At 40.2% G+C, this 12,028-nt stretch overlaps 1 protein-coding gene across 1 annotated transcript in view; it reads left to right on the forward strand.

The window, feature by feature from the left end:
• Window positions 1-12,028, forward strand: part of uacab (uveal autoantigen with coiled-coil domains and ankyrin repeats b) — a 41,818-nt gene that overhangs the window by 14,995 nt on the left and 14,795 nt on the right. The window contains exons 2-4 of the mRNA XM_020605725.1: window positions 4,633-4,763; window positions 9,170-9,258; window positions 10,141-10,205. Coding sequence (XP_020461381.1) covers window positions 4,633-4,763; window positions 9,170-9,258; window positions 10,141-10,205 — 285 coding nt within the window. The remainder of the gene's footprint in view (window positions 1-4,632; window positions 4,764-9,169; window positions 9,259-10,140; window positions 10,206-12,028) is intronic.

A 12,028-nucleotide genomic window follows, 5' to 3' on the forward strand; every position in this document is an offset into this window, starting at 1 on the left:
AGACAGCTTCAGATCGATTTCTAACATCTGCAACAGTACAGTCTATCTCAACAATTACTGGATGGATTGCTGCAGAATTTTATACATTCAAAGTTCCCAGGGGATTAATCCTTCTGACTGTAATGATGTCCAGATTGGACAGTAATAACATGCTTTTCATGTATTTTCTCACCAGATGAACCAAATCTGTGTTAATACAGTTAACATTGTTGAGTTATGGGTTGCTGTAATCATCCTCCCCATCCATCTTACCCTAAAATGATCTCTTCCAAGTGTGACTACAACATAAACATTTGGGGGAGGGAATGTAATCTTGTTTTTCTGTGTTCTCTTGAGGATTTCTTGAGGTAATATGAGTCTTCAACAATTCGAGTTACTTTTTAGTATGAAATTCATTCTAATACCACTTTTTACTAAGTCTTATGTAAAGATAGGCTTCTTACCCTGACATCTGAAAATCTGAACCTGTCCTCCAGGTAACTTGAGTAAGAAAGTGGAACATTTCTTTTTCTCTTATACTTAAATAATTTTTGTCTCATAATCTAAAACACTACAGGAATGAATTACCACCTTGTGAATATTTGCCTCTGCCAAATAGTCAAGTTCACAGAAATGGATGGACATGAAGACACAGCAAGCTTGACCTTAGATCACAATCTAATCAGTTCATCCCTGCGCCCAAGTGGATGCTTGTGCCAAATTTGAACAAATTCCCTCAAGACGTTCTTGAGATATCGAGTTCATGAAAAATGGACAGACGAATAGACAGACGACCTCAAAACATAATGCCTCCAGCCACAGCTGTCGCCAGGGAGGCATAAACAAATTACTGCAAAGGTCTGCACTTTCAAATTGCCTATCTACTCTGCCTATGAAATGTCAAAGGTTTTTATTTCATGACATAATGTCTCTTCACTGACATCTTCTATGATCAACCTCATCCCCTAGTCATCATCTTGTGAAACCACATCATTAACTGTAGTTTGGCATTGGACATGACTATCACTTAACAGACTGACGTTTAGCTTTATGTTTTGGTCTTGATTTCAGTCTGATATCAGATGACTGGTTAGATATTTCCTGCTGGTGATTTCATCTGTGAAGACACTAGAGACCCATTAGTCTGGCCAGGGGCTGAGAGAGGCAGGAAACTGAGGTGTTTGAAAGAATTACAGCTTGTAGAAAGTGATAAAAAACATGGCAAGGGACTCTAACGGAAGTATTAACAGACACCCAGAATAATTTGTATGGACAGGTTCATCCTGTTTCAGGTGGTGTTGTCCCCATGGTCACTGTGTTAAAATAGAAAGCTTATGTAATGTGTTTGCTTCATTTACACACAGCTGGGTGAATATCACTTCAGCATCAACATCAAAATGTACATGTGTTCAGTAGTCGAGCTGCAGTCGGCTAGTAAGCTGCTAGTCCAAGCCAGTTTGTTTGTTTTTGTGCACAAATGTAAGTATTTTACAAATATTTGTTTACTTCTCTGATTTGAACAGCTTTAATTGCTTGGTAATCCATTAACATAATCTAACATTATCATACTGTTTTTGCTAAACATATACTGTAAGCCACGAGCATGGCTGTAGACTTGTTTCTGTCTTACTGTGTACACTATTTAGATTATAAAAAAAGTTTTTTTTACATAATTAAAGCTGCAAAAATAAAAGCTTGTCAACATAAAATTTTAAATTTGAAAAATCAGTGTGTACCTTTTGCAAAAGAAAATAAAATAGGAAAATGTTTTCCTCTAACTTTTGGCCCTACAAATACCTCCAACTAAATGTTGTTTAATAGATTATTTGTTTAAAAATAAACCTAACACGCTCAAGTCCTTGAACTTGGTGGTGTTTCAGCAGGGCCCCATTCCACTGTATGAAAGTAAATCAGGGAGTAACACTGACATTATATTAACGTCATGATATGAAACTAAATGCAGTAATGCAGTATCACCATGTGTCATCATCTTTCCTGGCCTTAAAGGGTGCACCACAGTTAAATGGTTCAAGTTTGTCATTTGACTTCTCTAAGTAAAAAGGAAATGGGCATCATATCTATGACCCACACATACTTTAAACAAAATATTATCTGATAGCACAAATATCACTTGATAAAATCGAGTTTCACGTAAACATTTCATACTATTTGGCTATTAACCAGCTCTCCTTGAGTGAGTGACTGCAGTGACAACTCTAGCTTGCTAACAGCCCTATTATTAACTAGTACATAAACAAATTCCCAAACAAATACACACCAGCACACCCCTGGGATATATTTACGTGACCGATGCACTGTATGCCATGTGGCTAGGTGCCATTTTGGCACCTTTGTCTCCATGCTAGGGTGAGCAGGTTTTGTAAGTTGACACCTTCTTCTTCATATAACATGTCATGTGGAGGAGGTTTATATGCATGTTTGTGGATATCAGTTCCAGTCTGTTAACGCCAGTCTGGCAGCAGACAGTAACACAAGCCCAAAAGGAGCTGATACAGTGTGTAAATTAAACTGGTTCCCTTGTACCTCTTTTTTGCCCCCTTAGATTGCTGTCTCTGTACCTTTTTGGGGTTTGTTTTAACTTGTTTTGTTTCCCATGTGATGTTTTACCTAATGATGTAAAAGCTTTTGCTGTGTTTACCATGAGAGTATTACTGTAAGTAGTGAAGAGGCAGCATAGCTGCAATCAGACAGCTGGTTGTAAAAGGCTGACATCTAACCTTGCTACCATGCAGCTAGGATCAGGGGGCTTTGGAGCCACACCACCCTCTGTAAATGGGTGGGCTAACAGCAGCTTTTGGCCCAATAGGGTCCTGTGAACGTCGGTGCCAAGACCACTTTAAATGTGCAGACCATAATCCCCTTCTGACATTAATATTTTCAGATGAAGGTAAGCAGGGAGTGCGGTGGGGGTGGCAATATAAGCAAAGTCTTTTTGCCTGGCCTTGTTTCATGCTGCCAGTGGTGATTGACACTAAAGCCATTACTCATGGTGCAGGCATGTCCAGAATGTATTCTTAGTTGTTGTCTTCCTATCAGTCACTACAGATGGGTTGGAGGGTCAAAAAATAAAGAGGTAACCAGTCTGCAGAGCTGTCTGCTCCACCGCTGTTTACCAGGGAGGGGGTGATATTTTAAACCTGGAAGAGCTCACATATTTACCCCACTGAGCCTCACTGACCTTGCCATTTGTTGGGGTGAAGACGCTGGAGACCACTGGTAGCTGAGACAAGAGGCACAGAAGAGAGACACTCTTAACTGCTTGACAAACAAGTAGAGCTTGCAACTTTTCCACTTTATGAAAGAGTTCCTAGAAGAAGACGAAGGGTATCAAGACAAAAGAAGACTGAATTAAGTAGAGGGTTTGAGGATAAAGGCAAGAATAGAGGAGAAGACACTTGGGGGAGGTGTGTGGAAGCCAGGCTGAGCTGACTTTTACCCCAGAGGAGGAGTTGCAGTTGCCGGCCAGGGCAGGACCCAGGGCTGGCAGGGCTGGCCCTTCTGCTTCTCCACCTCCATTCCTTCCTCCTCTCTTACTCCTCCCTTTAACCATCAAACAAACTGCTGTGCAGTTATGAATGTGCATGCAAAGCCCATGAGCAACACAGGAATCCGTAGAAATTCCTGCCAATTAAACAACTTGGCCTCAAATGAAGGGAAACTCCAGAGGTTAAGCCTTCCATAAGAGGACCTCCACTGCAGCATAGACTGTCACTGTTTTGTTTTCTCATCCATTATTTTTGTTGCACTCGCTGGTTGAGTGCACGGAGTGGCCGAGGGATCTTTTGTACACTTATTTTTCTCTATTTTTGCTTTTGTAAACCGTAACAGTGGCAACATTTTCAGTAGCACGGTGCAAGGGCCAGCTCCACTCACCCAAGATGAGCCGCTGGCTGAAATGCACCTCCATGCACTTTGTAGGTATTTCTTGGTTGTACTTTCATTTTCTCACTAAATATATTATTGTGGTTGCTGTTTCTTCTCTTCTTATGCTTATGAATTACCTGAAACCTGTGCTTTATCAAAGTAGTAATCAGTGAAGGAACTCTTTTTCAGCCAAATAGCGCAGTTGTCGTGGATGGATCAGTTTGGTGGCTCATTAATTTTGTCATAGCTGCAGTATTTTGTACATATTGTCAGTGATGTATGCATGCTATGAGTACAGAATTTCAGTACCCTCCTGTGTAGCACATACACATTACTTGCATTTGAATCTTAGTTAAGGTTATAATTTGAAGCTTGCTATTGTTGCCTGTTAATTTTTGGCCACAAGCATAAAGCATCCCACTTAAATGTGCTTCCCAGAAGACTTGAGTGTTCTGTTCCCATGCTTTGTAGCCATCGCTCACTACGGGATTTAGTGAAACTGCAGTACAGCACATTCTTGGCACAATCTGCATTAACTTAATTCTATTAATGTACTACGAAGGGAACATTACATTTCCATTATGTGTGTTTTTGTGTCAGAAATGGCCTTTGTGCTTGTCAATGTTGCATTTATTAGGAAACCAAACACATTATAGGCATCACATTCTACTGTGAAAACATGTATGAATTTGGTAAAATATTTAATTGTTTGGTTTGGGAAATACTGTCAAACATACTTTTTGCCTGATAGTTCACCATTATTGTCAGAACACAGATTGGAACAAGTATGATGATCGGCTGATGAAGGCAGTGGAACGTGGCGAAGTGGACAAGGTTGCAGCTGTTCTCAGCAAGAAGGGTGTCATCCCTACTAAGCTTGATGTGGAAGGCCGTTCTGCGTGAGTACACTTGTGCATACACACATACTGGTCTTATTGTAGTAGTGAAAACATGCCTTAGCCTTTCCCTAATCTTAACACAAATAAATGTCCATTCTCATTCTAATTCAAAACTTAATCTTAAAACTAAGTCTTGATTCCTCAAACAGCTCTTCGAAGTATTTGAAGTAGAGATGCAACAATTTCAATTTTTGGCTGATTCTGATTTTTTTTCTGTCTAAGAACAGTAATTGACAGTATATGCAAGCATTTTTGTAACTTATCTTTAATAAAAAATTTTATTGTAATAAAAATAAAACACTATTAAAGTTTTACATTTCCATCTTTCTTTGTTTTATTTTTTATAAATCTCTATTTAAAAATGAAGTGCAATATGTATACTTATCCAAATATAAACAGGTGCAACAGGTAACAGAAACAGAAGAATGTCTGTTACATCAGTTCTACTGAGCACAATTATTTTTGAATTGTGTGTAGTTTGTATTTCCCATTTTACCACATGTACATATGCATGCATTTCATGTGTAGCCAGTAATTTCTTCATTGTGTACTATTTATTGGCAATTTGGATGTAGTTTTCCATTCTCCAAGTTGTTTCTGTGGGCTGCTCTGTGTACTTTTTGTTCCCCAGGGGCTTCCAACACATGAGTGAACACATGACCGGTACAATTATGAGAGGGAATCTTGCTCGAGGTGCAAGTGAGATGCTACGTCCTGCACAGGCTACTCTTTTGGTCTTGTTCCACTGTGTGCTTGACGTGAACTGTCGTGCCTCTAAATCTGATCGGCACAAAATCAGAAAACTTGAACGATTGGCTGGTCACCGGTCAAGGCCGCCAAATTTCCGATTAATCAGTCTATCTCTACTTTCAAGCTGTGCCAAAAAACCCTCACAGCAGTGGTATCAAACTAAAATATGTCCACACAACCACAAAAAGACATGCACCTATACAGAAACGCACACACACATACACACACACACCCATGTCCTGTGTGTAGATAACCAAAGATGTGTCAAGATGTGAATCTCCCCACACTTTCAAACAAAATATTAGGTTTGACCGGAGCATGGACAGAATGTACATTTGTTTGTTTACACTTATGTTGGTTTTCTCTTGACTGATAGTACCTACCATGCATTCTTGAATATGTGCAAATCTAAAAATGTTGAGCATCACAAATTCCAAACATTGCAGTGGTCTTCCTACCACGCATTCCTGACCCTGTTTCCCAGATAAACCAATTAGGTCATGTTTACTCAAAGATAGTTTTACCCCTTAAGTCTGTCAAAAAAAAACAGTCCTGCCCTCTCCAAAATGTCCCTGTGGCTAGGATGACCCAGTCGTACAGTTCAGCCTTAAACAGTCACCCAGCTGGCTTGCGTATGAAAGCTGTTACAGTTGCGTGCTAATATGTGCTCATTTTTATATCCATAAATTTCCCTTTTAGTGTCTGTCTGACTAAAGGTCAGTGTGGGAGTTGGTAAAAAGAATGTTTGTGGCCACTAAAGTCTTGACCACACTGGCCAGAGGCTGTTTATGTAGTCCCCACAGGAAATTACTCCCTGCAAATTCAGGTCACATCCACTGTGACACTTGGAAAACCAAGTAATACATTTATAATCCACTCTCAGGATCTGCTAACATGCTGAAGAACCATGTTTTATATGGTAAAATGTTTCATTGTGAGCTTACACCGTTCACAAGGTTTCATTAGAATAACCGGTTGAACAAGAAAGATAGAGTAAGAAGAAATGCAAAATGTGGGAAAAAAAGAAGGCCAACCTAACTGAAATATGAGCAAGAAATTCTGTTGCATCTTGACCATCCAGTACCACAGATATTCCAGGTATAAACCTTTATTTTGGTCCTATTAATTATACCAATGGCCCAGTCTTGGAAAACAATGCATTGAGCTGTTTGAAAAAGCGAGTACTTTTGTTTTCTTCCTAAATTTGACGTATAATTGTATACATACATGCATGCATGCAAATAAACTGAATAATACACAACCTGTTAAATGCTCTGTCTCATACGAAGAGGCTATAATTTGTCAGCTCTGAATTCAGAACCATGGCTGCCAAGTTTGCAGTGACAGACTGTATAGGTTGACTCACTGATGGCTAACTGATTACTTGCATATCATTTGGTGTCCCTCAAAAGGGGTGACAGACCTAAACTTGGTAACTATAAAATCAATACAACATCTTAACTGATATTTATGGGGAAAAAGGTCATGGTTTTGCCAAGTCTGCCTAAAACAAGTGAACCACAACTGTAACTCAGCAGGTCTGCTTATAGCTCGGTGGGCCACAGACAGCACACGTGTCTATGGCATTCTGGCCTCTGCAAAAGGAATGTTAAATGGCAATCCCTTGTAATCATGGACCTCTGTGGGGAAACAAATTACAAACTGTTACACCCCCGCCCCAATTTATAATTTGGTGTGCCCTGGATTGGCCTTACACTGTTCACTTAATGAATTCCGCTCTAACTGTAGTATCATGGTTTCCAGCTGAGTAAACAGTTTATATCTCTGCTGTGGTATTAGCTGGCTCCCAGTGAGGTAAGCCCACCTATCACACCTGTTCCAGCAGTTGCGCAGTTAGCTAGCTGGTGAGCGCTTAGAAGCAAAAGAGGTCCACATTACAGCACACCACTTGAGACGGTCACTCGGCACTGGAACATGAAAACTGGCACTGACTGCAGATACTGCTGCCTGCCCATTGTCAGGATTAACAATAATGAATTTTGTGCTCAAGTGTCTTTTAAAAATAACAATAGCAATAACATCTTAAAAAATGTGCAGCAATGATTAAGACTGACAGAAATAATCAAAAGGCTGAATAAACATTTCAACTTGTTCATAGTGGTGAAAAAAGAAATGCGTTTTTATGAAAAACCTGATTTAAAAACTGGGTTAGAATCCAGTTTATATGTCAAGTGTGAGCTTTACACACAGTACAGTCAAGCTGTCATGCAGCATACACACGTATTCATCAGTATTAGAACAACAAAGTATTTGAAGCATCAGCCTTCACAGTGTTTTGTCTGTTGTGCCTTTAGAGACTCGCGTTATCATATGTGGTTCAGCTACCAATATATACTCTCTTGTTTGCTCCTCCAAAAATAGCAGCTGTATCCTGTAGACTATCTACCTGAAAGCTGCCCAAGCAGCAGATGTGAATATGAAATGACTAAATGTGTTCTCTTAAAGCCAGAACCATTAGCCTCCCACAGTTGTGGTTGATCTGTTGCATGTAGTCCTAATGTTGTTGCAAGTACATGATTTTCAAATAAAACATTCCTGGTTCCTTACTTATCACAAAGATGTCATGAAATCTAACTAACCCATTACCTTGTTTGCAATATTTGCAATTTTTGACTCTGCTCATTTCTTCAGTTACCTTCTGGAAAGTGCAGTGGCTCATGTACTTGACAAATCTCATCAATCATATCCCCCTAACTTGGATAACTCTGGTCTGCTTCCTGTCTGCTGTTTGCCCCAAGAGGTCACAACCCTCCACAGCTCCCCAGAGAGCTAGCATCTCCTGGCCATCAACACTGCTTTTAATACCCATGCCAGTGTTGAGGTGACAGCCTAGCTGTCTCCTTGGCAGATACCTCAGCATTAGCGTATAAACGGTTTCATGTGGCTTGATGGGTGACAGACTGAGATAGGTTTACACACAAATGCTATGTAGACCACCATGGCTACTGGCGGCAGTGCTGCCGTAGGTTAAATCTGGGACAGGGGCACAAATGTTTCTTGTCAAAAGTGATGATTAAATACATTTCACAAACACATGCAGTCAGAAACTGGTTAATTGGATATGCAGTTAACAAGGCAATATGCAGACTCTGTGGTAATTAAACATGAATAATGGCTTTACCACAAAAGATGCAATTCAAGGTTCATTAGGTAGCTGTTCTGGTGCTTTCATTTGTATAACGTACTCCTTATTAGCAGATTGCATTTATCCAGTTGTCAGAGGAATGTAGATACTCAAATTAGTGTTTTTTTTTCTGAGCCTTTTTATTTTCAGTGTTGTGTAATAGTAAGAGAATTCTTAAACTCTTAGCCATATCAACATGAGTATTCAGTCTGAATAGGGCTGAGATAGTGCCCTCACAGAAATTAAAAAAATAACAGAAAAGTCAAGTGTTTTTATTTACTTTGAGAAGAATGCTGATCTTACTGTTGGCCAGAAGCCAGGCATCTGTTTGCAGTCCCTCTCTTGTCCTTAAGTTTCACCCTCACCCCTCTTCTTTTCACACCCTGTCACGTTTTTAGCTACTTTTCTGTGCTGTCTGCTCTTTGCCATGTCCCTCTGCCTCATACCATCTGTCTTAAATCTCTTACATTATCTTCCTTTCCTTGTTTTTTTTTTTTTTGTTGTTCCTCAGGTTTCATTTGGCTGCAACACGAGGACACCTAGACTGTCTCAATCTCCTCCTGGGGCACAATGTTGATGTCACTGCGGCTGATGCCACTGGTGAGTTTGGGCTGGGTGAAAGCAGTACCTTGGAGCCTATTTGTATGCTTTGGTGTGTCTCTAATATGTTGTCCATCTCCATTATGTCAGTAAGGATAGACTGTTAGATATTTTAAATGAGTTTGCTGCAAAAAAGCAATTTCAACAAAAAGAATCAATGCAAAAATAGAATCTTTTAATTCATACTCCACCCTTTCAGGTATAATAATGGGAACGTACTCAAATATGTATTTGTTCTAACATGGTAGGGCTCCCCAGCAAACTGAACTGGATATGAAATCTGGTGAGGATGCAAATATTTGTCATTGGATTAATGAATCCTACTAGTTGGTCAGGGCACTACTAAGAAATATTGTCACACTGCAGAGAGATGGGCCAAAGCTGGGGAGAATAAATGTCCTGATTTGTACACAACCAGTAAAAAGTTTGGACCCACTTACCCACTGAATTGAATGGGAAGGTGCTTCCATACCCATTGACTGGTAGTGCGTATAAAACTGGGCTTGACGTAAAATCAGGTACACATATGAAATGTCATAATCTGTGTGATATTGGTGTATTTTGTAATTGTTTTGGTGATTTGTTGTAACTGATGAAATCATCTACTCTAATAACATAAATCTTTGTTCTAATAACATAATTTTATCCCAAGCTGCAACTTACTAATTGAGTCTTTATCGACTCATTACGATCAAAAGCTCAATGTCGTTGACTGACTATTTGATGTGTGGCCTGCAGTGGTACATGTACAGTAGGTGGTAATAGCAGAGTCACACATACAGTATAGTGATAATGTCACACTTCGGGATTTGGCTCTAAAAATACATGCATATAGATTGTGAATATATTTTGGTTTCTAATTGCTGCATTTATTGGTTTCAGGTAAAAATGCTCTTCACCTGGCCTCAAGAAATGGACATTTTCTGTGCGTGCAGAAACTCTTGCAGGTAAAGTGCAGTGGTCTTCCATTTTATTTTTACCTGACTGATATTAAATTAAGAAAATCCTACTGACATCAACATGTCTGTTGCAAAGGAGACCTGAGAACAAATTACATTTACACAAGATCACAACCAGTCACAAATATTATTAGAAATAGAAGATGGTAAAGTCTTAAAGTCTCTCAGAGAGAGAGAGTGCGCACTCGCATGTGTGTTTAACTTCAAGTTGCAGCCTATTCCAGTAGCAAGAGGAATAGTACTGGGAACCAGTTTTTCCCAGTTCAGAGTTGGCATGAGACATTTTTACAACCCGTCTCTCCTGAGATGTAGTGTCATGAACTCTGTACTTAACTAAGGACGTTAAATGTCTTGGCAGTCTTTAGTGCTTTTCCACCACAGGAACTAAACAAGCCGTAGCCTGGAGCTTCCCATACCTGTAAACAAGCCGAACTTGATTACGGGTATGTCGTTCATCTGCTTTTCCACTGTATTTTTCTCTGTGCCTGTCACAGTTTACAGTTTGTGCTTCTCACGCACAGAGCTGAGTTAATCATGCTTGCAACAAAATCAGCCAGTAACGGCGACTGTGTGAGCAGTTTATCAAATAGCTGTTGAACAAGTTCCTGGAACTTGATTTGGTACCTTAATACCTAATCCAAAGTGGGTAGAGGACAGTGGAATCTGTAACAAGGTCGGTAAGATCCTAAAGTGGCCTATTAGATAGCAAGGCCACGTAGATGAAGACGCAGGTATGCTGATGTCTTCTGGATGGCAGTGATGATCAGGCGCCCTTTTTGTATAGCTCACAGTGATGAGTGCAGTAGTGATCTTATGTAATGAAGCAAATGGCACTGTGGTAGACAGCAGTAGTTGTAAGAGAGGTGGCAGCAACATGACCATACAGCACATATCCATTATCCAGTATAGTAGACTGTATCATGTTTTTGTGTTTTTTTTTAAGGGAGAAACGAGCTTTATTACAGTATAAGAATCCAATTTGAAAGTTTTATTATTGACCTAGATGTTTGACAAGAGCTTTATGAACTGCTGTCTAACCAAATTCCTAAGTATTTATAATGCACACATTTTGTCTTTTTGGAGTTAAAAATAAGCTGTAGATAAAACCTGGTCTGCAGGTCATTGAAAGCAGACTGTACCCTAGAGACAGCCTGGTTTGTGGTGGTGCCAGCGGTAATATGGGCAGCATTAAAATGGTTGACTCACCAATATTAGGTAGTTCTTTGCATTTTAGGTCTGTGTGCAGTTTTTTGTCATTTTGTTTTTGTTTTTTTGCTCATGGTGTTGTGTTGCATATTTATACATACTACTGGATGTCCCACAGAGCACCTTCTCAGCCACTGGCAGTCAAAGCAGCGTCCCTTTCAGCTCCTTTAAATAATTTTTGCCAAACAGCTCTGGCAGCTGAGTCCAGTTTGTGTCAGTCAACAGTAGGCCCTGTTGAGTCACCGTGCCCACTCGAGGATTTATGTGTTTACAATGAGGGGGATAACCCTGCAGTATTGTGGTCTAATAGTACTGTAGCCCTCCCCCTGCCCCTATCTCACACATGGCAGTAATCTAACAGAGGTTGCAGCTGTTGGTAGGGGGCCGTCAGTGGTGTTGATAAGCCTTCCCCACTGCAAACCTGGCGTCCGTTCTTGGTGCCGTCATCACACCAGACATAGCAGCTGGACACCAGCACTATCTTCCTCATCAGCTCAAACCCTCAAGGTACACGATATCCCCCCACTATGCTCAACCATCAGCTCCCATTGCCACTCTGCCTCCCCAGCTCCCATCCCCCTTCACTGTGTCATTTGAGCATGCTG

This window comes from Monopterus albus, unplaced genomic scaffold, assembly GCF_001952655.1.
Source record: "Monopterus albus unplaced genomic scaffold, M_albus_1.0 scaffold72.1, whole genome shotgun sequence".
Classification (NCBI taxonomy): Eukaryota; Metazoa; Chordata; class Actinopteri; order Synbranchiformes; family Synbranchidae; genus Monopterus; species Monopterus albus.